Raw genomic sequence first — 27,623 nt, forward strand, 5'->3', positions numbered from 1 at the left:
GGTCCAAGAAAAAAAAAAAAAAAAAAAAAAAAAAAAAAAGAAAGTCACAAGGCCGGGCGCGGTGGCTCAAGCCTGTAATCCCAGCACTTTGGGAGGCCGAGACAGGCAGATCACGAGGTCAGGAGATCGAGACCATCCTGGCCAACATGGTGAAACCCCGTCTCTACTAAAAAATACAAAAAATTAGCTGGGCGTGGCGGCGGGCGCCTGTAGTCCCAGCTACTCGGGAGGCTGAGGCAGGAGAATGGCGTAAACCCGGGAGGTGGAGCTTGCAGTGAGCTGAGATCCGGCCACTGCACTCGGGCCTGGGCGACAGAGCGAGACTCTGTCTCAAAAAAAAAAAAAAAAAAAAAAAAGTCACAAGAGGCCAAGGATGGTGGTTCACGCCTGTAATCCCAGCACTTTGGGAGGCCAAGGCGGGCGGATCACCTGAGGTCAGGAGTTTGAGACCAGCCTGGCCAACATGGTGAAACTCTGTCTCTACTAAAAATACAAAAATTAGCTGGGCATGGTAGTGGGTGCCTGTAGTCCTGGCTACTTGGGAGGCTGAGGCAGGAGAATCGCTTGAACCTGGGAAGTAGAGGTTTCAGTGAGCCAAGATCGTGCTACTTCACTCCAGCCTGGGCTACAGAGTGAGACTCCATCTCAAAAAATAAAAAAAGTCACAAGAGGCGTGGAGTCCTGCAGACCTGGGCTCCAGTCCTGGCTCTGCCATTTTACCAACTAACTCTTCAAGCCCCATAACCTTTCCTGCCCATCTGTAAAAAGGGGGGATGTAGTATCTAACCTCATGATGGTTGTTGTAAGAATGAAATTAGCATACATAAGTTGATTTGAATGGTGTCTGCTATGTTGTAAGCCCTCTAACTGTTTATTATTACTATTATTTTCCCAATTTTACAAAGAAGGGGTCGGAGGCTTGAAGTGGCCTTGTAGGTCACATAATTGGTGAGCCGCCAAGATTCTCAGCAGAGCCTGCTGTCACCTATAGTCTCCACTGCTCCCAAATTCCTGGTGGCCTCCTTGACCTCCTCAGTAAAGCTGGCAAATGCTTGTTGAGCGAATGCACGCTGCCTGTGGCCTTGTGCTGCCTTCTGCACCAACCCTGCCCCACACCCAGTGCCCACCTGGCTCCAGGCCACTGGAGCAAAGTCAGCACAGCCAGCTCCCTGGCTCTCTCTTCTCTTCAGGTGGCTCACTGGGCTAAACCTGCGGGTGGGGGCCACCTGTGCCACCCCTCCCAGTGCCCGTGGTCAGAGGGTGAAGGCTGCAGCTGCTGTCTTTGAAGCCTGCCCGGGCTGGAGTTCCAGGAAGGCCAAGCGGACACCAGCCTCCAGGTCCAGCACCAGGAAAACCTCCATCAAAGGAAGACAGCGTGGAGCAGATAAGGTTGGCCATGGGGCAGGAGGGGTGAGATCTTGGTGGGTGGTGGGCCAGGTTCCAAAGTCCCCAGGAAGCAGAAGCCTGACTTGGCTTGGTCCTGATTCATGTGGTTCCAGACCTGGGCAATGACCCGGTTGTGTCAGTTCAATAATGTCCATCCGAGGCCGGGCATGGTGGCTCACGCCTGTAATCCTAGCACATTGGGAGACCGAGGTGGGCAGATCATGAGGTCAAGAGGTCGAGACCACCTTGGCCAACATGGTGAAACCCCATCTCTACTAAAAAATACAAAAATTAGCCGGGTGTGGTGGTGCATGCCTGTAGTCCCAGCTACTTGGGAGGCTGAGGCAGGAGAATCGCTTGAACCCGGGAGACAGAGATTGCAGTGAGCGGAGATCATGCCAGTGCACTCCAGCCTGGGGACAGAGTGAGACTCCATCTTAATAATAATAATAATAATAATAATAATAATGTCCATCGTCCCATTCTCCCCTTCTCCCTGATCCCACTTCTGGGCTAGACCCAGGATGGGTTTGCAAGGAAATGGCCATTTGCTCCTGTTGTGAGACAGTGGCCTTTCCTATAAGCCACAGTGTGGTGGTCCAGATGTATCCCTAAAATCAGTCCTGCTGTTTCCATATTTGCTGGATCACTGTTAACCATGTCCCAGCCTGACCTAAGGGGCCTCCTTCATTCCAGGATCGCAGGGATGGGAAGAGCAGAAGTGCAGGTGCATCACTGGCTCTGCCTCCCACCACCTGTCAGCTATAGGTTGGACCCCACTTGATATTACATTCACCATCCTGACATATCCAGTCCCAATGTGGCCCCTCAGTTGTGGCAAACTCACAGCATATCGGAGAAGGGTGCAAAAGATACGGGCAGCCCCGCATGTGGGAACCAGTGCCTGTAAGGCCATGGGGGTGTGCAAAGGGGAGAGGCAGTCCTTCGAGGGAAGGAGAATAGAGTGAGGCCTGGGAAGGTGGGGAGAGGGCTCTGTCTCCCCTGGACCTGCATTTTGAACATCTGGGATTCCTGGGGCCATTAGCTGGTGTTCGTATTCATCCCCTACAACTGCCACAACAAAAACACTAGGAGCTGGGTGGCTTAGAACAGCAGAGCTTCTGTGGGCTAGGGGTCAGCCGTCGAGGTGTTGGCAGGGGCGTGCTCTCTGGAACCGGTAGTGGAAGGGTCCCCCCTTGCCTCTTCCAGCTTCTGGTGGCCCCAGATGCCCCCTGACCTGTGATAGCATCATCCCCATCTCTGTCTCCACCTTCACGTGATGTTGTGCGTCATCATCTTCCCTCTATAATCTGTCTCTGCCCAGATTCCTCACCCCTGCTTTTTTTTTTCTGAGATGGAGTTTCGCTCTTCTTGCCCAGGCTGGATGGAATGCAATGGCAGTCTCAGCTCACTGCAACCTCTACCTCCTGGGTTCAAGCAATTCTCCTGCCTCAGCCTCCCAGGTAGCTGGGATTACAGGCACGCGCCACCACACCTGGCTAACTTTTGTATTTTTAGTAGAAAAGGGGTTTTACCATGTTGGTCAGGCTGGTCTTGAACTCCTGACCTCAGTTGATCCACCTGCCTCAGCCTCCCAAAGTGCTGGGTGTGAGCCACTGTGCCCAGCCAAATTTCCCTTTTTATAAGGATAACAGTCTGTTAGATTAGGGCCCAACCTAATGACATCATTTTAATTTTTTTTTTTTTTTTTTTTGAGACGGAGTCTGGCTCTGTCGCCCGGGCTGGAGTGCAGTGGCCGGATCTCAGCTCACTGCAAGCTCCACCTCCCGGGTTTACGCCATTCTCCTGCCTCAGCCTCCCGAGTAGCTGGGACTACAGGCGCCCGCCACCTCGCCCAGCTAGTTTTTTGTATTTTTTAGTAGAGACGGGGTTTCACCGTGTTAGCCAGGATGGTCTCGATCTTCTGACCTCGTGATCCGCCCGTCTCGGCCTCCCAAAGTGCTAGGATTACAGGCTTGAGCCACCGCGCCCGGCCCATTTTAATTTCATTACTTCTGTAAGGAATCTATTTCCAAGTAAGGTCATACTCTGAGGTACTGGGGTTAGGGCTCCAACCTTTTGGGATGGGCACAAGTCAGTCCATAAAGTGTTCCTGATTTCTGGCTGGGACACGGGAAGGAACCCCTGAAAAGACCCCAAGCTGAAGGTGAGCAAGTTCTGCCTTAGAAGCCAGACCCGGAACTAGAATTGATGAGCAGTACTAATCTCAGTTGGCAGTCACGTGCACAAGCACGGTAGCGGCAGCGGTGCTTTCTCCCTGCGTCAGCCCCGGAGGCTCGTGTAGAAGCTGAGCTGGGCTCAGGAGTGGAAGCTCCGATGAGTCCACTTCCAGGTCAGGGCTTTAGTTAAAACGGGAAGACACCCCCGGTCCCCACCCCCACACACAGTATGGAAGCTTTGGAATCGGGAACTCTCAGGCTGTTTGACCTAGCCACCCCTTCTGACATGGAAATACTCCTCTCAGTATTGTGGGTTATTCTGATGAAAGCAGCAGTTTCCGGCTGGGTGCAGTGAGTGGTTCATGCCTGTAATCCCAGCACTTTGGGAGGCCCAGGCGGGTGGATCACCTGAGGTCAGGAGTTCAAGACCAGCCTGACCAACATGGAGAAACCTTATCTCTACTAAAAATACAAAATTAGCCAGGCATGGTGGTGCATGCCTGTAATCCCAGCTACTCCAGAGGCTGAGGCAGGAGAATCGCTTGAACCCAGGAGGTGGATATATCTTGGCGGTGAGCAGAGATTGCGCCATTGCACTCCAGCCTGGGCAATAGAGCTTTTTTTTTTTAAAAAAAAAAAAAAAAAAAAAAATGTTAAACCAGTCCGGACATGGGGGTTCATGCCTGTAATCCCAGCACTTTGGGAGGCCAAGGTGGGCGGATCACCTGAGGTCAGGAGTTTGAGACCAGCCTGGCTAACATGGTGAAACCCCGTTTCTACTAAAAATACAAAAGATTAGCCGGGCATGGTGGTGCGTGCCTGTAATCCCACTCGGGAGGCTGAGACAGGAGAATCGCTTGAACCTCAGAAGCGGAGGTTATTTTGCAGTGAGCCAAGGTTATGCCATTGCACTCCAGCTTGGGCAATAAGAGTGAAACTCCGTCTCAAAAAAAAAAAAAAAAAAAAAAAAAAAAAGTAGCAGTTTCTTCCCGGGAATACAAAGGAATTCAAGGCAGAGGGCTCTTAGGTTGAGGCTCAGGCGCTGGCAGTGTTCCAGGCTGGAGATGCTCGCCTGCTGAAGGCACGAGGATGGACGTCTGCCAGTCTCCCTTGATGCCTGTGTCTAGCTTGGTGTCTGGCACCCAGAAGATGCTCGAGAAGCCTGAATGACTGACTCACTACTAGGTCATCCGGCAGACAAACCTGGGTTCAACCCCACTGCCGTCCTTAACAGGTGTGAATTTAAGCAGCCAAGTTACTACACCGTACTGAGGCTTCCTTTTTCCCATCAGTACCACACAGGGCTACTGTGAAGGTAAAATGAGCCATTTAGATACCTACTTAATCTGGCACCTGAGTAGGGGCTCTTGGTACAATGGAGTTCCTTGCATCCCTTTTTCTGGAGCAGAGGGGCTAGACTGGGTGACCATAAAGGACGAGGCGGGCAGGGCAGGTTCCTGAAGGGTCTGGATTTGGTCTCCCCTGTACCAGGAGCCTCTGTGGGTCCTCAGGCCCGAGAAGCAGGGATGAGGGGTTTGCAAATGCCTCCCTGCCAGCAGCCCCACTGCTGGGACTCCTTAAGAACTTCAATTCCCTCCAAGGGCAAACTGAGGCACAAGGTTTCCCAAGAGATCAATACTTCCATCTCCGGCAAATCAAGTTGGCCTCTAGGCACCAGCCACACACGGTCATGTGCACACTCCCATTTCACACACACACAAGGCCACCTTTGTGCTAGCCTATGCCAGGAACTACAGACAGGCAGACACAGGCTCCATCGCTGGGGAACCCACGGTCTTTGGGGAGAATGGCACAACCGTAAATAACGACAACATGCAGCTAGACAGGGAACTCTGGCTCATGAGGCAACATTTATTCTTTACAGCCTTGCACACTCGTGTCTTGACTCACGTGGCCTCATAATCGATACCATGAGGTGGGGGGTCAGAACACACTCTGCAAGGAACAGAGATCTAACAAACCGGACTCAAGCAAGTAGGGGATTTAATTTCTCATACACAGTCTGGGGAGCCCAGTGAGGCTGCAGTGGCAGCTAGATGTGTCCTCCAGCTCTGTCACCCTTGTCCTGAGGGTTCTGTGTTCACAGCCCCTCCAGGCATGGCTTCTTCATTCAGGTAGGAACAAAAGGTGAAAACAGCAAAGCCCAGCTCTCCAGAGGCTCCAGTCGGAACTGGACCCTTTAACTATAAAGGAATCTTGGATGAGTTATTTTTAGCGGGGCTTCAGAAGCAGGTAGCAGAGCCGGAGTGCACACTCAGGCCACCTTCCTCCCAGTGTCCTCGCCGGGGCATTTCCTTTAGGAAATGGCGGCAGTCCTCACAAACACAGAAAGCAGCTCAAACCACCACACAGGTCACCAAAATCCATATCCTGGTCACTGCTTCTCAGCTGCCAAGCCAAGCTGGGTCCCCAACATTCCTGGGGAGCTAGGAGGAGCAGAGGACCAGCACATGACATCCCTGGGGAGCTAGGAGGAGCAGAGGACCAGCACATGAGGCTGAGAGGCATTCTGCAAGGTGAATTTTTGAGGCAGAGGCTGCCCCCATCACACAACTCCCTGTCAGAGGACCTCATCCTGCTCAGAAAGCTGCTCTAGAATTTAATTTACATGACTCGTTGGGACAGACAGAGTTCACTGTCTTGTCTTCCACAGTGTGACAGGGGTGGCCCCACCCCTGGCAACTGAGGGCCGTGGCAGGTCCTGGGGAGGCCATCTTAAGGAAGAGCAGGCAGCTAGCGTTCCAGCTTTGGGAACTCTGGCCGGAGAAGGTGGTTCACAGATGAGTTCGGGGGCCTCAGGCAGCCCGTCACATAGGCCTTTCCACAGGGGAGGGTAGAGGCAACAGGCAGGTCCCAGGAGACCCCAGCAGGTCCTCCACCGTCCAGCCTTCACGGCACCAGGCAGAGTTTACACACAGGCTCAGTCTCCAAGCCAAAGTGAGGTGGAGGCATGGTGGTGGCGGTAGAGAAACCACGGGCTGGCTTCCAGCTAGGAGCCAGGCTGGAGGCAAGAAGGCTCAGTCGTCCGTTTCCTCCTTGATGTTCTCAACGGGGACAGGCAGCTCTGGACTTGAAGCCTTGTGGGGCGAGGCCGCGTCTAGATGCTCCTCCTTCACACGCACAGCAATGACTGAAGAGGCAGGGGAGGCGGGTGGGTGGGCGAGTAAATATCTCCGGGAGGGGTGGGGGCAGACGGAGGAGCTGGGAAAGGGACCTGGCTCCCTACAGATGGGGGCCTAGGATGCACCTTCACCCTCCAGCTTCCCTTCTGGAAGGGCAGTGGCAGCAGCAAAAGGCCAAGGCCCCAAGCCAGGTAGGCTATGCCAGCGACACTGCCATGTGCCAATCTGTCACCACCCTGCCAAGCACTAGAGGTGGGGGTAGACATGGAGGAGGAGGAGGGGCCAGGGGCCTGGCTAGAGGGGGACTCGGCTCCATTCACAGTTCGGGGGTGTCTGGGAAGCACTCTGGGTCCAGTGGTACAGGACTGCTTGGTGCCCAGAAAATGCCGAAGAAACCTGACTCTACTCTTCTGTGCCCAGGTGGGGAAGGAGAGGGGTCGTCTCTGAGCACGGAGCAGGCTGGTCCTGCCTCGACCCAGCCCGGTGGCTCTTACTCTCGCCAGGAACGGGCTCCGACGAGATCTTCTTGGCTCCCTGAGGGTCGTCCTCCAGCAGGGGCTTCTTGGACCCCTGTCTGAGGGGTCGCGTCTTGGTGGGCGGGATTCTTTTCCCTTTGAATAAAAATGGATTCAAACCCAGCATTAGGGTTGTATTTAGGTGAGGCTTTACGAACCAGGTCTCACCCAGCGGTCAGGCAGCGTGGCAGAGGGAAACATGCCAGCCTGGGGACAGAAAGCCTGGATTCCAAGTCTGACACCTCTTATTGGCTGTGTGCCCTGAGCTCAGATTCTCTCCAATGGGAAGTAATACCACCACCTCCCTCAAACCAAGCCCCAGGCAGTCGTGGTTGTAGCTGCTTTTAAAATCTTCTTTTAAATAAATAAATTTTTTTTGAAGAGGGTCTCACTCTGTCACCCAGGCTGGAGTGCAGTGGGCTGATCACAGTTCACTGCAGCCTCAACCTCCCAGGCTCAGGTGATCCTCCTACCTTAGCCTCCTGAGTAGCTGGGACTACAGGCATGTGCCACCATACCCAGCTAATTAAATTTTTTTAATTAGGGGTCTCGCTATGTTGCCCCGGCTGGTCTCAAACTCCTGGGCTCAAGGGATCCTCCCACCTCAGCCTCTCAAAGTGTTGGGATTACAGGTGGGAACCATCTCACCTGGCCCGTTTTTGATCGTTGATTTCTTCCTGCAACATGCACTATTCCCAGTCCTACTGTTTGAATGGTACAGAACCTCTGCCTACTGGATAAATGCCACACCCTCACTCAATTTTTTTGTTTTTTTGAGACAGTCTTGCTCTGTCGCCTAGGCTGGAGTGCAGTGGCTCAATCTCTGCTCACTGCAACCTCCACCTCCCTGGGTCAAGCAATTCTCCTGCCTCAGCTTCCCAAGTAGCTGGGATTACAGGCGTGTGCCAGTGTGCCCGGCTAATTTTTGTATTTTTAGTAGAGACGGGGTTTCACCATGTTGGTCAGGCTGGTCTCGAACTCCTGACCTCGTGATCTGCCCACCTCGGCCTCCCAAAGTGATGGCATGACAATTTTTTTTGTGTGTGCGATGGAGTTTCCCTCTTCCACCCAGGCTACAGTGCAGTGGCATGATCTGGGCTCACTGCCACCTCCGCCCCCGGGTTCAAGTGATTCTCCTGCCTCAGCCTCCCAAGTAGCTGGGATTACAGGCTTGAGCCACCATACTTGGCTAATTTTTGTATTTTTAGTAGAGACGGGGATTCACCATGTTGGTCAGGCTGGTCTTGGAACTTCTGACCTCATGATCCGCCTGCCTCAGCCTCCCAAAGTATTAGGATTATAGGCATGAGCCACTGTGCCTAGCTGCCTCACTCAATCTTAATCCTGCCGCAGGGACCTCGTTCCTGTTTCAGAACATCCTCTTCCCCACATGGTACCACACCGTGGAGCCCACCTCGCTGTCACAGGCCTGCGGCTCTGAAGGATGGCTTTGCCCGTCCCGCTCTGCCCCTCAAGTGGAAGCCAAGCTGGGCTCAGAATCTGTAGAGTGAGGCCCCACCAAGGCAAACGACACCCCACAGCCCGAGTGCCAGGTGGAGTCCCGCCACTCAGCTGCCTGCCTTTGCTCCTGCCCTCTCCCACCCTCAAAGAGGTCTCGAGGTAAGAATGAGAGCCTTGGAGAGACAGCTTCTATTTCTTCCTGCGGCTTTTCCTTTAGAACCTAGCAGCAGCGGCTTGCCCAGGCCAGGCTGTTTTTTTTCTGAACGTGGGCATCAGGGATGGGATCCCCCAACTTCAATCTCTTACCTCTTTTCCTCAGCACCCTGACCATGGCCAGAGACTGAACACTCCCTATTTATGGTCTGGGTCCCCAGAGACAGGATGAAAGGCCCGTAGGCCAAAGAGCAAGGGAAAAGCGACAGGACAGGACCACGAGGAGAGTTGCGCCAGTAGGACAGCACCTGGGAACCTCTGCCTGGGGGCTGACCCCGCCTGCTCCCAGGGGCGCAGCCCACCGCTCCTGGGCCCACGCCAGCGTGGCTGCACTGGGACAGTACTTACTTTTCTTCCCAAACTGTTTCTTTTTCTTCTTTGTGGCCTCTTTGGCCTTCAGCGGTGTGGCCGGTTCTGTTGTTGAAAGACAAGGGTGAAATAGATGAGACGAGGGTCCCTGGGAGGACACAGGGCACAGGCGCATCCCGAGACCCCGTCCACCCTCCCACACAGGACACCCCAAGATAGAAGGCCAAAGCTTGGCAATGAGGAGAGGGGGGGCTGGAGAACAGCTGTCCCTTCTTCCCACCCTTGTCACCAGGGCTGCTCAGAGGGACCTGGGTAGTTTACCTGGGTGCACAAGGGCAAGAACATATGACTGAGTGGGCAAGATGAAGGAAGGAGCTCTGCAGGCCAGAGAGGGAGCCAGAGAAGTCAGGAGCAGGGGCTGGGTGACGGGGCTCACTCTCTACTTAGAGTGGTCCATGAGATGTCTCCATCTCATGCCAAAGAACTGAGATGGGCACAGGGGCGGGGGAAGAAGGAGAAAAGAAGAGGAAAGTCGGAGTCTCTTAGGGTCATGAGAGCCCAGACCTGCGGCCACAGGAGGCTGGAGCTGGTAGCCGGTGAGCTCACACCAGCCGACGGGGTAGATGTCCGGGGACTCGCAGTCCACCCACTGGTCGTACTCGCTGTCCCAGCCATCAAAGTGGATGCTGAGGAGCCGATGCACCACTCGCTTCACTGTGGCCACACAGATGAGCCGGGGCTCCATCAGGTCCACGGCCTCCAGCTTCATGCCCACCTTGAAGCCATGGTTTGGGCAATCCTGGGGCAGAAAAAGGAGGCAGTGGCCAAGCCAGTCAGCTCCCTACCCCAGCAGGCTCGCCCGGGCAGGGAGGAGGCTGGGACTGGAACGCCTGCTGGGGCAAGTTCCTCTAGACAATAATCCCACTGCACCTCTTTCTCCACACCGCCCTCCGTGGAAGAGGGACTGCAGTGCCCAGGCCAGAGCTGGGGACTTCCCCCCAAAAGTGGCTGGTGTCAGCAGCAGAGACTCGAGAGAAAGGGGAGGAACTGTCACCGCTGGGAGCAGCAGGCAGGGCCTGTCCTGAGGCCCCCGCAGGCCCCTTGCTCCACTTGAGTCTCCTCACCATGTTAAAGAGTCTCGATGGGGCGGCTTTCGACTTGGTCTTCTCCAAGTAGTTCTCCCAGCTGAAGGTCTGTACCTCATAACCTGGAGGAGCAGACAGCTCAGATGCAGAGGGAGAGGGGAAGCAGGAAGTGGGCAGGGGGAAAGGACACATGGCTGAAGGAGCTCTGCAGCTTGCTCAGGACCCAGCCTGGAGTCTCCCCAGCAGCCTTCTCAATCCCTCAGGGTGGCACCTGCTCTAGCACCACAGTCCTGTTGTATAGGTTGTTTGCTGACCAACGGGATACATGGGAGCTCTGTTCATCAACCATACACTGGCCACGGGGCAGGGTCAGCCCAGCAGTTAAGGGCTGGTGGCGGGCTCTGTCACCTTTCCCATACACCCTGAAATGCTACACTTTGGGGCCTGACTTGACCGGGAATCTGGACTTGTGGCCCCACCCTGCCCCTTCTGTTTTGTTTTGTTTTTAAAACAGTCTCGCTCTGTCACCCAGGCTGGAGTGCAGTGGCATGATCTTGACTCACTGCAACCTCCACCTCCTGGGTTCAAGCAATTCTCTTGCCTCAGCCTCCCTAGTGGCTGGGATTACAGGCACCTGCCACCATGCCTGGCTAATTTTGTATTTTTAGTAGAGATGAGGTTTTGTCATGTTGGCCAGGCTGGTCTCAAACTCCTGACCTCAGGTCATCCACCTGCCTCAGCCTCCCAAAGTGCTGGGATTACAGGCAGGAGCCACCGCGCCTGGACACCCTGCCCCTTCTGATGGCAAGGCCAGCACATGGTGGCCTCTCTAGTCTTACCTTTTGGGGGTGTGAGCTCAATGTCATTCTTCTGACAGAAGGTGGCTGGGAAGATGGCATGGGAAGAGGCGTGGTAGCAGAACCAGTCTGAGCCATCTGTGGAGGGCCCCCCGTCCACGCAGATCATCAGGTATCCATCCAGGAGAACCTGGGGGGTGGGGTGAGCAGGCAGACAGATCATATCATGAACTGCACCCCATCCTGGGTTGGCACCGCACCCCAACAGGGACACGAGGCAGATGGATCCAAACAGATCCAGGGCACGGCCCTCCTGGAGGACACCTGAGCCTCTCTGGGGCACACAGCACTTCTGTGATGCATCCACGTGGGATTCTTTCTCTTCCCCACTAGACAGCAAACACCACGCCAGCAGGGGCCGCGTCCATCCTGTGGGACCGTGTTCTCAGGTGAGCACACGCGCCTGGCATGGAGCGGATCCGCGGCGTGGACGAGTCAGCAGCCTCCTCCAGGAGGGCCATGCAGGGGTGGGGGGTGCTGCTCAGGCTGAGGTGATGAGGAGGTTTGGAGCAAGGTGACCCCCGCTGTGGCTCTTGCCTAGGCCAGCAGTCAAAGGAGATGGCACACAGCAAGAAGGCCCCAGAGAGGTGACAGGGAGGGGCCCACCCTGACACAGGACCCGGCTCAGGTGTTGAAGAAGCCCTCGTCCAGTGAGCCTTGGACCCTGACATGAAAGCAGATTCTGAGCAAGGGGTAGGCCAGGCCCCACCCACAAAAGTCAGGGACTCTGGGCACAGCCAGTGATGAGAGGCTGTGCCAGAGACCCCCTGACAGTGTCGAGTGGAGTTAGAGCTCTGGGCCACATGGGTCCCCTCGTGGGGGCCGGAGGGTGGCCCTGGCTCACCTTACAGACAGTTGCCACGCAGATGTTGCCCAGATTCAGGGGGTCAATGGCCTCCAGCTTCATCCCTTCCTCAAACCAACCGCCTTCTGTGTAGACAGCTCGAACCTTAAAGGAATGGGACAGCTGGGGACTCCCTGGGCAGGCCAGGGGGAAAGGTAAGGGAAGCAGGCCTCAGGAGGGAAAGGGACGGTCTCAGGGGAAGAGCCAGGTCCCTCAGGCCCGGAATGGACCCATGGCCGAGGGGAAAAGCGCCCAAGGGCTGAGTCTCACCTTCTTGAACAGGTAAGGAACAGCATCACAGTAGATCTTCCGGAAGGTGGGGTGATGGGCCATGTCACTTCGCCTCTCTTTGGAGGAGATGGATAGGGAATGAGGGAGAGAAGGGAGTTGAAGGAGGCTCCTGGGCCATCTCCGCACCTCCCCTGGGAATGTGGGGCTGCTCTGCACATGTTCTCAGCTGTATCTCTGTATCTCAGGACCCCCCACCCAGAGGAGCAGACAGAAAGGTTGAGTCCAGAAAACATCCAGAGCTCTCTGTAGGGACTCTCCAGCCCTCGAAACCCGGACTGCTCCCGTATGACATGGGAGAGGATCGGGGCTGGTAGCATCTGGGTTCAAACCTTGATTTTACCACTCACAAGTTGAGTGGAGTGACTTGTCAAGCTCTCTGGAGCGCAGTGTCATCACCACAGGGTGGCCATGCCAACCTCCACCTGCTGACCTGCTGTGAGGAGTAGGAAGGTGCTCCCACCCCATCCCTGGGAAGCATAGCGTGCAGTCCCTCTGGCCTGGGGCTCTGCTAACCTGACATCTTGATGCCGTGGCCCACACGTCGTGACCAACCCACTGGGTGGATCAGGGGGCTCCACATGTGGCACCAGAAGTCGTCGTCACTGTCACCATCCTCATAGAGGAGCCGTAGGCGACCCCCGATGACTGTGTCCACCACGGCCATGCGAGTGCGTGACACCTGGGACTTGTCCACCACTTCCAGCCGCATGCCCTGCCTAAAGGGGTACTTCATGCTTTCCACCATCTGAAACGATGTCAGAACACAGACCTGCTATGGCCGAGGGCTCCTTCCACCCACCCTCCTGGACCCTCCTGCTCTGTCTCTTCATGGTGAGTGGAGGACAGGGAAGGTGTGGTGTTATCCCCCCCGACACCGTCAGTCGGGAGGTGGCAGATGAGACCACCTGTGCTGCCAGGCTCACCTTGGCCCTGACTCTCTAGGAGGACACAGAGGGAAGGCACACAGCTCGCAATGAGCATGCCACTTCTCGCCACCAAAACGCCAATGAGTTGATGCAAGTCATAAAACACACTTTAGACTAAGGAAAAGTGACCCAGAGAGGTCACGCTTGCCCAGAGTGACAGAGACTCATTTGTGCCAGAGCTGGGCCTGGAAGCTGGTGTGCAGCCCGTGCTCTTCGTGGCCTCTGCACTCTGATCCCCGGGCACCCTGCACTCCCCGCCACCTCCCAGCCCTCTGCCTGTGGCTCATATGAGACTCATGTCCAGAGAACTGAGTCTTCCTGTGTCCCTTTCCAGTGTCCCCTGTGTCCAGTTCCGACTCTGACCCTGATGGGCTGCAGCTCTGCAGTGCTTTCACAGTGCCTCGGTGGCAACCGACCTAATGACGGATGGTGACCAAGATGCCCTCGAGCTGCCCTACAGAGAGCCATGGTCCTGGGGTACAGAGGAGGAGGAGGTTCTTTTTGTTCACTGTGACTTCAGAGCCGTCCTGCCTGGGGCAGGGAACAGGTAGGGTGTAAGGCTTTTCCAGCCCCAGGGCACGGCTGGGTCAGGAACTGGCCGAGCCTAGACTAAGCAGCGCTACTTCCAAACACACCCGGAAGGAAAGGTCTCAGAGGTCACAAAGCAGCCAATAGGCAAAGCTGCCACAGGGGTCCTAAACCAGACAGACCATCTGGCCCAGCTCAAGGGCTTGGGATACGCCCTGACACCAATTGCCTGTCCCACGTCTGGTATCCCAGAGGCTCACTCAGGAGAGTGAGAGACAACGCAGGGTAAGGCCTGGCTCAGGGTCCCTCTGGGCTGCCTTCCCTGCCACGTTCTCTTCCTGTACAGCCAACACAGTGCAGCCCACAATCCTACGCCATTTTTGTTTTTGTTTTTTTTTGAAATGAAGTCTTCTCACTCTGTGGCCCAGGCTGAAGTGCAGTGGGCACAATCTCGGCTCACTGCAACTTCGGCCTCCCGGGTGCAAGCAATTCTCCCACCTCAGCCTCCTGAGTTAGCTGGGATTACCGGTGTGTGCCACCACACCCAGCTAATTTTTGCATTTCTAGTACAGTCGGGGTTTTGCCATGTTGGCCAGGCTAGTCTGGAACTCCTGCCCTCAGGTGATCTGCTGACCTTGGCCTCCCAAAGTCCTGGGATTACAGAGTGAGTCACTGTGCCCAGCCCAACTAATTTTTTTTTTTTTTTTTTTTGAGACGGAGTCTTGCTCTGTCACCCAGGCTGGAGTGCAGTGGCCGGATCTCGGCTCACTGCAAGCTCCGCCTCCTGGGTTCACGCCATTCTCCTGCCTCAGCCTCCCGAGTAGCTGGGACTACAGGCACCCGCCACCTCGCCCGGCTAGTTTTTTGTAATTTTTAGTAGAGACGGGGTTTCACCGTGTTAGCCAGGATGGTCTCGATCTCCTGACCTCGTGATCCGCCCGTCTCGGCCTCCCAAAGTGCTGGGATTACAGGCTTGAGCCACCGCGCCCGGCCAACTAATTTTTTTTTAAGAGACAAAGTCTCACGGTGTTGCCTAAGCTGGTTTCGGACTCCTGGCCTCAAGTAATCCTCTCGCCTTGGCCTCCCAAAGTGCTGAGACACTGAGACAGGTATGAGTCACTTTTACCATGTACAAATGACTTAATTTTTACTAAATCATTTCTTAAAATTAAATGCCAAACAGATGATTCTGTGCCACACAGGAGTCCTAAACCAGACAGAATCCGACAGCCCAGAAGGGCCCCAGGCCAGGCCTTACCCTATACTGTGCCAGGCACACCCCTGGCTTAGAACCGAGGCTGTATTACAATTACTCGTGTGCATGGCTTTCGTTTCCTCTGCCAGACTAAAGATTTCTGGATGGCAGGGTCTGTATTCTTTGTATTCCCACACTGCCTTGTAAACAAGTATGTAAGGCTGGGCACGGTGGCTCACGCCTATAATCCCAGCACTTTGGGAGGCCGAGGCGGGTGGATCGCTTGAGGTCAGGAGTTCGAGACAAGCCTGGGCAATACGGTGAAACCCCATCTCTACTAAAAATACAAAAATTAGCCACGTATGATGGTGCACGTGCACCTGTAATCCCAGCTACTTGGGAGGCTGAGGCAGAAGAATTGCTTGAGCCCAGGAGGCAGAGGTTGCAGTGAGCCAAGATTGTGCCACTGCACTCCAGCCTGGGCAACAGAGCGAGACTCTGTCTTAAAAAGAAAAAAAAGGCTGGGCACAGTGGCTCATGCCTGTAATCCCAGCACTTTGAGAGGCCAAGGTGGGCAGATCACGAGGTCAGGAGATTGAAACCATCCTGGCTAACATGGTGAAACCCCATCTCTACTAAAAATACAAAAAAATTAGCCAGGCATGGTGGTGGGCGCCTGTAGTCCCAGCTACTAGGGAGGCTGAGGCAGGAGAATGGCGTGAACCCGGGAGGCAGAGCTTGCCATGAGCCGAGATTGCGCCACTGCACTCCAGCCTGGGCGACAGAGCGAGACTCCGTCTCAAAAAAAAAAAAAACAAAAAACATATGTAATAAAATCTTATTGAGTGAACACTTCCGAAAAATTCTATGAGCAAAGGTAAGGTTCTGGAAGAGCAAAAGGCAGACAAAGCAGCATGACTGGTGCGGTAGGAGCAGAGTCTGGGTGGGGTGGTGGCAGACACCAGGCTAGAAAGGCAGATGGCAACCATGTAGCAGCAGCATTTGTCTCCAGCCTTGCAAAATGTGGAGCTGCTGAAGATCATCAGGCAAGAGAGTCTCAGATAACATGCTCCAGTGAGTAGCATGGAGGATGGAGAAAAATGGAAGAGCAGAAGAAGGGACATCAGTTAAGGGCTCACTGCCGACCTTGATGTGGAAATCCACGGGAAGCGTCCTGGAGCCCACCAGCCGTTTCATGAGGTAGCCCTTCCAGTCGGTGAACTTGGCATGGATGGCTGTGGAGGCACCAGCAGAATCCTGGTTACACAGACTGACGACACCTCCACCGACAGGGACGCTAGCACCGACCCCGAGTGGGGGCCCCTCAGCAGTGGGGAGGAAAATAGCTGCCTCTCGAGGCCAGCAAGGACTTCATCCGAGAACCTCAGATTCCACACATGGATTGGCTCCTGGGCCTCTGAGACGGGGAGGGCAGGAAGCCAGGGGGCAAGTGGCTTCTGTTCTAACAAGACAGAGGACTCCCATTCTACCTAACACAAGCAGAGGACTCTCCCTCTACCAGGGGCCCTGCAGGAACAAGAGAGGGAATGTTCTCATCAACTCACTCCGTGGGGGCACGAGGATCTTGCTGTTGATGGCACACCAGCCAATGGGGTGGACATCCACAGTTCCCAGGTTGCACCAGAAGTCATGGCTGGCATCATTTTCAAAGCCTTCGTACCGAAGCAGCACCCGATACCCTGAAAAGAAAGGAAAGGGCACCTGTGAGGGAGGATGAGCTGGGGAAGGTATGCTGTGTTTTTTTTATTATTTTGAGACGGAGTCTTGCTCTGTTGCCCAGGCTGGATTGTAGTGGCGCCATCTCAGCTCACTGCAAGCACCGCCTCCTGAGTAGCTGGGACTACAGGTGCCCGCCACCATGCCTGGCTAATTTTTTTTGTATTTTTAGTAGAGACGGGGTTTCATCGTGTTAGCCAGGATGGTCTCGATCTCCTGACCTTGTGATCTGCCCTCCTTAGCCTCCCAAAGTGCTGGGATTACAAGCGTGAGCCACCGCGCCCGGCCCGGGGAAGGTATGTTGTTAAGCCATCTCTTTTCTCTAGCCTAAGCTGGACTTCTGGCACCTATACTTCCAGGCAAGTGTATTCCTGTTGTCCACAACAGTCCTAGTCAATCAAATTCATGCTCCTAGTTAGGAAAGCATTATGGCATGGTGCTGAGAGTTAATTCCCTATAACCTGACCATCCCTGGAATGAATTTTACTTTTTAAATTTTTTTCATTTTTTGTAGAGACAGTGTCTCACTACGTTGCCCAGGCTGGCCTCGAACTCCTGAGCTCAAACAATCCTCCTGCCTCCGCCTCCCAAAGTGCTGGGATTAGAGGTGTGAGCCACGACACCCGGCCCTGGAACAAACTTTATAAATTGGGGTTTCCAGCCGGGCGTGGTGGCTCACACCTGTAATCCCAGCACTTTGGGAGGCAGAGGATCACCTGAGGTCAGGAGTTTGAGACCAGCCTGGCAAAGATGGTGAAACCCCGTCTCTACTAAAAATACAAAAATTAGCCATGTGGTGGCCAAGTGGCCTGTAGTCCCAGCTATTCGGGAGGCTGAGGCAGGAGAATAGCTTGAACCCAGGAGGCGGAGGTTGCGGTGAGCTGAGATCGCACCACTGCACTCCAGTCTGGGTGAAAGAGCAAGACACCATCTAAAAAAACAAAAACAAAAAAAATTAGAGTTTCCAAGTCTGCCAAGCTGTGTGTTCCCTTCTCTGGTAGAAGAATCCTTAGAAATGGGGCATAAACCCCAGTGGGTGGGATTTTTATGAAGCCAACTCCTGCCTACAACACTGTCCACCCATCTAGAGATGTCACCCTGCAGACACATCGCTGGCCCTGCCCTGGCCAAACACCCACCTGCTGTCTGGATGACAGAGGCGATCCAGTACACCCGGCTGGGGAGCACAGCGTCGCTGTTGAGCACCTCCACCTTCATCCCTTTCATCACATCCTCCCACTGGTCATAGAGTGGGACCTGGGTGGCGAAGAGAGTACGGAGAGAGTGAACTAACGGCGCTGGCAGGGGAGACGGGCTGCCTCATGACCTCAGTCAAGTCCTCCTTTGCACCTCCACTTTTCGCATCACCCACCGTGTGCAGAACCAGCCTCTAGGGATAAAGAGATGAGGTCCCCTGTCCTTGAAGAGTTGAGCTGGGGAGTGGAGGTGGTGGGATGCAGGGTGATGCCTAGAGACCGAGTCAGACAGAACCGAGTCCTAATCTTTACAGGACTGGTTTCTTACTGTATCATTTTGGGCACATGATGGCTTGGTGAGCCTGGATCCCTTCGTGCCCGTGCCAGCCTGAGCAATGGTGGGGCAATGTTCTTAGCACAAATATACTTTCCTTCAGTCATCACTCAAACCTGTGCTCTGGGCATCATGACCCCCTCATTTACACACAGCCATCCACCTTGCAAGTTTACTCTCTACCTTCCCTCCTATTAAAATGCTCCAGGGGGCCGGGCACAGTGGCTCACACCTGTAATCCCAGCACTCTGGGAGGCCCAGGTGGGCAGATCACCTGAGGTTGGGAGTTCGAGACCAGCCTGACGAACAGGGCGAAACCCCGTCTCTACTAAAAATACAAAATTAGCCAGGCGTGGTGGTGCATGCCTGTAATCCCAGCTACTTGGGAGGCTGAGGCAGGAGAATCGCTTGAACCTGGGAGGGGGAGGTTGCTGTGAGCCGACAGTGCCATTGCACTCCAGCCTGGGCAACAAGAGTGAAACTCCATCTCAAAAAAATAAATAAAATAAAATAAAATGCCCCAGGACAGCACTGGGGTGTTTTAGTTGCCTTCCCAGTACCTAATCCTCACTTTTCTGCCAATGGTGCTTTTGACTCTCCTTTGGGAAAATCACCTTTTTTTTTAAAGAGTCTTGCTTATCACCCAGGCTGGAAGGCAGTGGCGCAATCTCAGCTCATTACAACCTCAGCCTCCCAAGTTCAAGGGATTCTCCTGTCTCGGCCTCCCAAGTAGCTGGGATTACAGGTGCCCGCCATCAATTCCAGCTAATTTTTGTATTTTTAGTAGAGATGGGGTTTCACCATGTTGGCCAGGCTGGTCTCGAACTCCCCACCTCAGGTGATCCGCCCGCCTCGGCCTCCCAAAGTGCTGGGATTACAGGTGTGAGCCACTGCGCCCGGCCAAATTCACCTTTTTTATTCTCAGCCCTGGCTTCAGCCAGTTGGGGTATCCCATTCCATCTTCCTGGTCACTTGAGTTTAGTTCGTCACAGATCCTGGACACAGCTGTGCTAGCCCAGGCACCCAGGGGCAGGCTTTTTACAAAGCAAATTGGATTATATGTGTTAGACACAGGTACGAGGCAACTCCCCTGGGAATGAAAATGCTGAGACTATTAGAGAATTCAGGGCAAAAACCTCCCCACTGCCACCGTCCAGCCTGAAGCCACCCAGTGAAGCAGGTGGAGGAGCAGCTCCCTGGCCGGCTCCCGGGCCTCCCTCCCTCAGCTCGAGGGCACTCACGTGCTTGAAACAGCTGACGGGAGCGGCCTTGTAACTGTGATCCTTTAGGAACTTCCCCCAGTCGAAGCCCAAGACCAGAGCTGCAGAGCAGAAAGAGGACGAGTCAGGCTGGGAGCCTGAGCAGCAGCCAGTCCAGGAGCCTGGACCCCAAGGGCCCTGTGGGACCTGCAGAGGTAGGTCCCCCACCCCCAGCAGCCCCTCTCACAGCGCTGCCCACGACACCCTCCTTCACTCCTATACCTGCTCCTCCAGTGGCCATGAGGGACCACTGTTGACTGAATTGAAAGGTGGCAAGACTCAGGAGTAAGGAACATTCAAAGGGAAATTTCTTGCCCTTCTTCCCCCAAAGAGGAAAATTCAAATATCCCTGGGCTTAAATTCCTCCCACCTCCCTCAACCTGATTGGCCACACCCAATCTAAATGTGGGGGAGGGGGTGCATACACGCCAGGGCCCCTGCAACTGAGCTCCTGCCTGCTGAGCTCAATTTCAGTTAGAAACTCAGAACAGTGATAGCAGAGTTGCTTTATGCATATGTTTAACTTGCTTAGCAATTGCTGTACACTTAGAGAAAGAGAAACAGGCTCCTTTCCTCTCCAAACCTGCCTTCAACCAGATCCGGGCCTTCATTGCCCCAGGGAAACAGAAACCACAGGGAGAAAAGCAAAGAGAAACAAAAACAGCCAATTCTTGGCGTTTGAATGATCATGGGTAGGAGTCCTGGTGATTTAAGGGTGGCTGAAGGGATTTTTCTGGGTAATTTCCACAATCCCCAACAGGTGAGGCAGGTGCAATCCGTGGTGACCCTGGCTTAGCGCACTTTCCACCTGGCCGGTTTGCCCAGTCTTCATTCCTAGAAAAGGCCACCCCAAACCCAGCCTCCTCCTCAGCCATGGCAGCTTCCTAAGCAGAGCCCTCTGCTATCTTACCGTCTTGTCCTGTTGGTGTCCCATCTGCCAGCTGTCCTGTCCCTTGGGAGTGGAGGAAGGCTCCAATTTTGGCAGACCAGGCAGCCTTGTGCAGGACTTTGGCTTTCTTGGTGGGTGGTTTTCCCTGGAGAGGAGAGAGGCTATGTGTAGCCCAGCGGCTGGGATCATGACTCTGGATTTGGGCTGCCAAGTTGAAGTCCTGGGCTTGGGTCGGTGACTTAACTTCTTTTGGTCTTCAGTTTCTTCATGTGTGAAACAGTGATGACAGTAACAATCCTGAGCTCAGGGGGTGGTTGTGGGGAAGGGTCGGGGGTGCTAGGCAGGGCTACAGAGCAGGGAGAGACCCATGTTCTATCTTTTAAGCCTTTCTGCCGTGCCAGATTCAAGTCTCAGTCATCTCCTTCCTCCGGTGTCGCTACCAATAGATCCAAAGCAAAGAATGGGCCTCACAGGGGGCCAGAAACGCTCATGAACTGGGAGGCAACCTTCTGTACATACATGAATGTTCAGGAGAGGGTCCACGGCTTTCATCAGGTACTCAAAGGGGGTCCTCCCTTTCCAAAGGGAATGGCCACTGATCTGGTCTGTATTTTGTAACTTAAGCACTGACCAGGAATTTACTAAGGAGATCAGTGAAGCAGAAATCTGGGTTTAAGTCCCAAGCAAACGTAGGGGAAAATCCCAGTTCTACAATTTTTAGTGGTATACCTTTAAGTAAGTTACTGAAATTTCTGAGCCTTTATAAAAAGGAATTTTTTAAAAAATCAAATTTTTAAAGATCATTAATTGGACTGAGAATGTCAAGCCCTTAGCGAGTACTCCCAAACTGTAGCTATTAATATTACCAATATTATTCTTAGCTCTCTGAAGAGAGGGATCTTTCTGTGCCTTGACTAACATCTACAAAATGGGGAAACAATGGTAATTGTCTCACAAAGGCGATAGTGTATGAAGCAGTAAGCAGGCTCTAGAACACAGCAGTTTCTAATAAACATCGGTGGTCCTCAAGCTTTGCTGCACATTAGGATCACCTGGGAGCTCTTTCAATCTCTGTCCAGGCCACACGCCATCCCAGTTAAATCAGAATCTTTCGGAGTAGGACCCAAGCATCAATATATTTTTTTAATTTTATTTTTCTTTTTCCCCAGGCTGGAGTGCAGTGGCACGATCTCAGCTCCCTGCAACCTCCACCTCCCAAGTTCAAGCAATTCTCCTGCCTCAGCCTCCTGAGTAACTGGGACTTCAGGCGCACGCCACCACACCTGGCTAATTTATGTATTTTTTGTAGAGACGGGGTTTCATCATGTTGGCCAGGATGGTCTCCATCTCCTGACCTCGTGATCCACCCGCCTCAGTCTCCCAAAGTGCTAGGATTATAGGCGTGAGCCACTGTACCCGACCAGCATCAATATTTTTTAAACTTTCCACGTGATCCCAGCTTGCAGGCAAATTTGGGAAGCAGTGTTGTGGATGCTGGTCACAGCTACTGGGAAACAATGTAAGATCAAGCCCCTGAGATTAGGTTCCAGCCTCAATTCTGCCATTCTCTTCGTACAGAGCCACACTAGGTATGTTATTCTACCTCCTTGGACTTCAGTATACTTAATAAATGTGTGGGTTCAACACCACATCCAAGAACCTTTCCATCTCTAAAAATTCTATAAATGTCAGTAATTTAGAAAATTGGCAAGACTTTCTAGGTAGCTGCCTGTGACATGGAGTCAGACAAGGCACGGACTTCCTGAAGCCACCATGGCTGGTGAAACTTGGGCCTGTTTCCCAGCTTCCTTTCAAAGGATGTATAAAAGTGTGGGGTGAAGACCAAGGGTGTCAGACTCCCCCAGAGTTCTTGTTTAAAATGTACCGAATACACCAGACTCTGGGGGATGAGGGTAGGGAATGGACGGTAGCTTCAGGAACCTATAATTTAAAAAGCTCCATAAATGGATTCTTCTGTCCACTGAAGTTTGAGAACATAATAAATACCAGCTGGCCACCAGCAAGGGTCTTTTTAAACTTTCCTGGCCCTTGCCTTCAGTCAATTAGTGGCTCCTATCTCAGCACCAAAGGCCCTGGGAAGGACCCAGGTGACTGCCTCTCACCTGTAATCTAGCCAAGATACTGGCTTTCTTGGAGTTGGAGGAGTAGCTCCTGGAGCAGGAGACGCTGCAGAACCTCTTGGTCTTGGAGAAGAAGGCTTCCCTTGTACCCACGATACCACACATCTCACAGACAGCTGGGAAGAGAACTTAGCACATGACTCACCCGATACGGCCACCTCAAAGCAAACAAAATGATGGGCCCTTCAAAACCTGGGGCACTGCATTAACCAGGTGAGCCCCTGCCCCGACCAAGGCTAATGGAGTAAGAGAAGGAATGGGAGGTACTGGCATGTATATCCTGAATCTACCTGAACAAAGTGCTGCTGCTTGGCCTCCCTTGGCTGCATATGTCAACAGAGGAGCTAATGGAAATCCATGAGGACAACTGGGGGAATAGGTGAGTGTTGAAAAGTTTGTGAGAGGAAAGTGAGAAGAGGCCAGGCATGGTAGCTCCTGTCTGTAATCCCAGCAGTTTGGGAGGCCAAAGAGGGAGGATTGCTTGAGGGCAGGAATTCGAGACCATCCTGGGCAACCCAGCAAGACCTTGTTGCAAAAAAACACAAACAAAAAAAACGCCTGGTGTGATGGCACACGCCTGTCGTCCCAACTTCTTGGGAGGTTAAAGTGGAGGGGGGGACTGCTTGAGCCCAGGAGGTTGAGGCTTCAGTGAGCCATGTTTGCACCACTGTACCTCTAGCCTGGGCAACAAAATAAGACACTGTCTCAAAAAAAAAGAAGAGAAAAAATTTATAGGAAGAAAAAGTGCCAGAGTCATTTAACCTCTATGGCTCTATTTTCTCATCTATATAGTAAAGGGACTGAACTAGATCTGTGTTTTTTTTTTTTTTTTTTTTGAGATGGAGTCTCACTCTGTCGCCCAGGCTGGAGTGCAGTGGCACGATCTCGGCTCACTGCAAGCTCTGCCTCCCAGGTTCACGCCATTCTCCTGCCTCAGCCTCCCTAGTAGCTGCGACTACAGGTGCCGCCACCAAGCCCGGCTAATTTTTTTGTATTTTTAGTAGAGATGGAGTTTCACCATGTTAGCCAGGATGGTCTCGATCTCCTGACCTCATGGTCCGCCCACCTCGGCCTCCCAAAGTGTTGGGATTACAGGCGTGAGCCACTACGGCCGGCTAGATCAGTGTTTTAATTGTGACTTCATTTTTTTTTTTTTTTTGAGACGGAGTTTCACTCTTGTCACCCAGGCAGGAGTGCAGTGGCGCCATCTCTGCTCATTGCAACTTCCGATTCCCAGATTCAAGGGATTCTCCTGCCTCAGCCTCCTGAGTAGCTGGGACTACAGGCGTGTGCCACTACGCCCGGCTAATTTTTTGTATCTTTAGTAGGGGTTTCGCCATGTTGAGCAGGCTGGTCTTGAACTCCTGACCTCAGGTGATCCGCCTGCCTCGGCCTCCCAAAGTGCTGGGATTACAGGAGTGAGTCACCGCGCCTGGCCCGTGACTTCACTATTAGACCCACCTGGGGAGCTTTTAAAAATGCCTGAGCAGGCACAGTGGCTCACACCTGTAATCTCAGCACTTTGGGAGGCCGAGGCAGGTGGATTACCTGAGGTCAGGAGTTCATAGACCAGCCTGGCCAATATGGTGAAACCCTATCTCTACTGAACATACAAAAAAGCCAGGCGTGGTGCTGGGCGCCTATAATCCCAGCTACTTGGGTGAATGGGGCAGGAGAATCCCTTCAACCCAGGAGGTGGAGGTTGCAGTGAGCTGAGATGGCGCCATTGCACTCCAGCCTGGGCAACAAGAGCGAAACTCCGTCTCAAAAAAAAAAAAAAAGAAAAAAAAAAAACCTGAACCTAAAATTCTAATGGTCTGTGATGGGAGATTGGCACCTATAGTTTGTTAAAAGCTCCCCTAGATGATTCTAATGTGCAGAATCCCTGGTCTAAGTGGTCTCTAATGGTTCCTTCTAGTTCTAAATCCTAAGATTCTAAAAGAAGGATTGGAAGAGGATAGAAGAGAGAAAGATAAAACAGGCAAGGGATGAAGACAACATGAATAGAAAGGAAATAAGGCTGAGTGCAGTGGCTCACGCCTGTAATCCCAGCACTTTGGGAGGCCGAGGTGGGTGAATCACAAGGTTAGATTGAGACCATCCTGGCTAACATGGTGAAACCCCATCTCTACTAAAAACACAAAAAATTAGCCAGGCCTGGTGGCGGGCGCCTGTAGTCCCAGCTACCTGGGAGGCTGAGGCAGGAGAATGGCCTGAACCCGGGAGGCGGAGCTTGCAGTGACCCAAGATTGCGCCACTGCACTCCAGCCTGGGCGATAGAGCGAGACTCCATCTCAAAAAATAAAATAAAATAAAAATAAAAAAGGAAGTAAGATTCAACAGCAAAGAGTATTAGATTACTCTTGTAACAAGTTTGGGGCCGGGTGCAGTGGCTCACACCTGTAATCCTAGCACTTTAGGAGGCCGAGGTGGGGGATCACTTGAGCTTGGGAGTTCAAGACCAGCCTGGGCAACATGGCAAAACCCTGTCTCTACAAAAAAACCCACAAAACTTAGCCAGGCATGGTGGCATACACCTGTAGTCCCAGCTACTCAGCAGGTTCAGGTGGAATGACTGCCTGAGCCCAGGAGGTCAAGGCTGCAGTGTGAGCCATTTTCACACCACTGCACTCCAGCCCAGGGTGACAGAATGAGACCCTGTCTCAAAACAAAAAAAGTTTGGGATCCAAGGGATGGCAGTGTCATCACAGACTAGCCTGCCTCTCTTCACAGGCAGCCCACACATGGGAGGCTGTGACACAGGGGTTCAGCAGCTGTCCAAGCATCACATTTCTGAACTCAACTGGCTTCCAGATGATCCACAGGGATTCTCATCTACCCGCCCCCAACCCAATCCTCCTACCCAGGGTCACTTTATCGTGTATTACCTCCCCACTCCCACCCTGACTTCCAAGCCACAAGCTATTTGTCCCTTCTCAGAAAAGAACCAAAACACTTTAGATTTCCTATCTTCTAACATCCAGGCTGGAAATCCACTGTATATACTTACACAAAAAAGCAGCACCGTGTTATTCAGCGGCATCTAAACTGTGCTGAATACACATTAGTTGTATGAAAGAATGAATGAAGTCACAATGTGAAATTAGACTGGGGCCGGGCACAGTGGCTCACTTCTGTAATCCCAGCACTTTGGGAAGCCGAGGTGGGTGAATCACCTGAGTTCAGGAGTTTGAGACCAGCCTGGTCAACATGGTGAATCCCCACCTCTACTAAAAATACAAAAATTAGCTGGGTGTGGTGGTGGGTGCCTGTAGTTCCAGCTACTTGGAAGGCTGAGGCACGAGAATCACTTGAACTCGGGAGGTGGAGGTTGCAGTGAGCCAAGATCATGCCACTGCACTCCATCCTGGGCAACAGGGCGAGACTCAAGTCTTAAAAAAAAAAAAAAAATTCAGCAAAGGAAGTACTGCTGTGGCTACTTGGGGTGCTTCTGTCTCCCTTACAGATCCTTACACATCTGCTCCCTTAGAAATCACAGTTAACAGCCTTTTACATATGGATGGCTCTGCCCATATAGCCTATATCCATCCCCCTCTTCCTCTATAATCTTCTGACTCCTCTCCATCCTCAGGGGACACTCTGAAGGCACCTGGCTCAGAACCACTGCCATCCAAGGAGCGAGGAGTCCCAGGGCTGAGCAAATGCAGGGGGGAGGTCGGCAGTTCCCCTGCTTCCCGATCCTCATTTTCTGCTTCACTTGACTCCTCCAGATAGGAGCTGCTCTCACTGCCCACACTGCTGTTATAACTCCGGAAACTATCATAGCCACCAAACAGCTCCAAGTCGTCATCTTCCTCTTCCTCCATTGGTTCTGAAGATGGGGTCTCCTAATGGAGGATGACACAAACCAGGTAGAAAGAATTATGGTTGGCTTTAGTGCACGGGGGAGAAGCTGCAGATCTGCTATCAGCCCCCTCACACTCCCGGGAACCTTCCAAATACCAGGATCATTACTCCTATTTCCACATTTCTCCACCATGATGCAATACAACAGCTTAACAAGACAGAAAATATGTGTTAGGAATTCACTAGGCTCCTCTGTGGATTTACAAATGATGATATTTTAACATGGTTCAAATAGAATACTGTGTAACAATGAGGGCCGGGTGCAGTGGCTCACGCCTGTAATCCCAGCACTTTGGGAGGCCGAGGCCGGCAGATCACCTGAGGTCAGGAGTTTGAGACCAGCCTGGCCCAGACGGTGAAACCCTGTCTCTACTAAAAAATACAAAAAAAAAAAAAAAAAAATGAGCCAGGTGTGGTGGTGGGTGCCTGTAGTCCCAGTCACTCGGGAGGCTGGTGCAGAGAATCGCTTAAACCCAGGAGGCAGAGGCTGCAGTGAGCCAAGATTGTGCCACTGCACTCCAGTCTGGGTGACAGAGCGAGACTCTATCTCAAAAAAAAAAAAAAAGTGAAATATCCTAAGGTACTTCACAAAGACTTTCTGGGGTAGAAGATATATATTACAAATTAATTCTTAGCCGGGCATGGTGGCCCATACCTGAAATCCTAGTACTTTGGGAGGCCAAGGCGGGTGGATCACGAGGTCAGGAGTTCAAGACCAACCTGGCCAAGATGGTGAAACCCTGTCTCTACTAAAAATACAAAAATTGGCCGGGTGTGGTGGCAGGCGCCTGTAATCCCAGGTACTTGGAAGGCTGAGGCAGAGAACTGCTTGAACCCGGGAGGCGAAGGTTGCAGTGAGCTAAGATCGTACCACCGTACTCCAGCCTGCGCGACAGAGTGACTCTGTCTCAAAAAGAAAAAAGAAATGTCTTCTCTGTTCAATATTACATCAAAATGATCTCTGGCCGGGCGCGGTGGCTCAAGCCTGTAATCCCAGCACTTTGGGAGGCCGAGACGGGCGGATCACGAGGTCAGGAGATCGAGACCATCCTGGCGAACACGGTGAAACCCCGTCTCTACTAAAAAATACAAAAAAAAAAACTAGCCGGGCGAGGCGGCGGGCGCCTGTAGTCCCAGCTACTCGGGAGGCTGAGGCAGGAGAATGGCGTAAACCCAGGGGGCGGAGCTTGCAGTGAGCTGAGATCCGGCCACTGCACTCCAGCCCGGGCGACAGAGCCAGACTCCGTCTCAAAAAAAAAAAAAATGA

The 27,623-nt window shown here is 53.0% G+C and overlaps 2 protein-coding genes across 3 annotated transcripts in view; one reads left to right on the top strand and one right to left on the bottom strand.

The window, feature by feature from the left end:
- CHADL (chondroadherin like) overlaps positions 1-7,350 on the top strand; it is a 12,638-nt gene extending 5,288 nt beyond the window's left edge. The window contains exons 5-6 of one of the 2 annotated variants that reach the window (XM_025400398.1): positions 1,191-1,389; positions 7,130-7,350. In XM_025400398.1, the coding sequence (XP_025256183.1) occupies positions 1,191-1,389; positions 7,130-7,156 (226 nt within the window). In that variant the 3' untranslated portion in view covers positions 7,157-7,350. The remainder of the gene's footprint in view (positions 1-1,190; positions 1,390-7,129) is intronic. The other variant, XM_025400399.1, reaches the window with a different exon arrangement.
- Positions 5,553-27,623, bottom strand: part of L3MBTL2 (L3MBTL2, polycomb repressive complex 1 subunit) — a 25,372-nt gene continuing 3,301 nt past the window's right edge. Inside the window, exons 2-17 of the mRNA XM_025400400.1 lie at positions 26,100-26,337; positions 22,472-22,605; positions 20,370-20,493; positions 19,442-19,521; positions 17,810-17,927; positions 16,499-16,633; positions 16,080-16,168; positions 12,798-13,029; positions 12,264-12,340; positions 11,994-12,098; positions 11,132-11,279; positions 10,332-10,414; positions 9,772-10,006; positions 9,247-9,312; positions 7,204-7,320; positions 5,553-6,717 (exon numbers count right to left, since the gene is read on the bottom strand). Coding sequence (XP_025256185.1) covers positions 6,605-6,717; positions 7,204-7,320; positions 9,247-9,312; positions 9,772-10,006; positions 10,332-10,414; positions 11,132-11,279; positions 11,994-12,098; positions 12,264-12,340; positions 12,798-13,029; positions 16,080-16,168; positions 16,499-16,633; positions 17,810-17,927; positions 19,442-19,521; positions 20,370-20,493; positions 22,472-22,605; positions 26,100-26,337 — 2,094 coding nt within the window. The 3' untranslated portion in view covers positions 5,553-6,604. The remainder of the gene's footprint in view (positions 6,718-7,203; positions 7,321-9,246; positions 9,313-9,771; positions 10,007-10,331; positions 10,415-11,131; positions 11,280-11,993; positions 12,099-12,263; positions 12,341-12,797; positions 13,030-16,079; positions 16,169-16,498; positions 16,634-17,809; positions 17,928-19,441; positions 19,522-20,369; positions 20,494-22,471; positions 22,606-26,099; positions 26,338-27,623) is intronic.

Source organism: Theropithecus gelada, chromosome 10, assembly GCF_003255815.1.
Source record: "Theropithecus gelada isolate Dixy chromosome 10, Tgel_1.0, whole genome shotgun sequence".
NCBI lineage: Eukaryota > Metazoa > Chordata > Mammalia > Primates > Cercopithecidae > Theropithecus > Theropithecus gelada.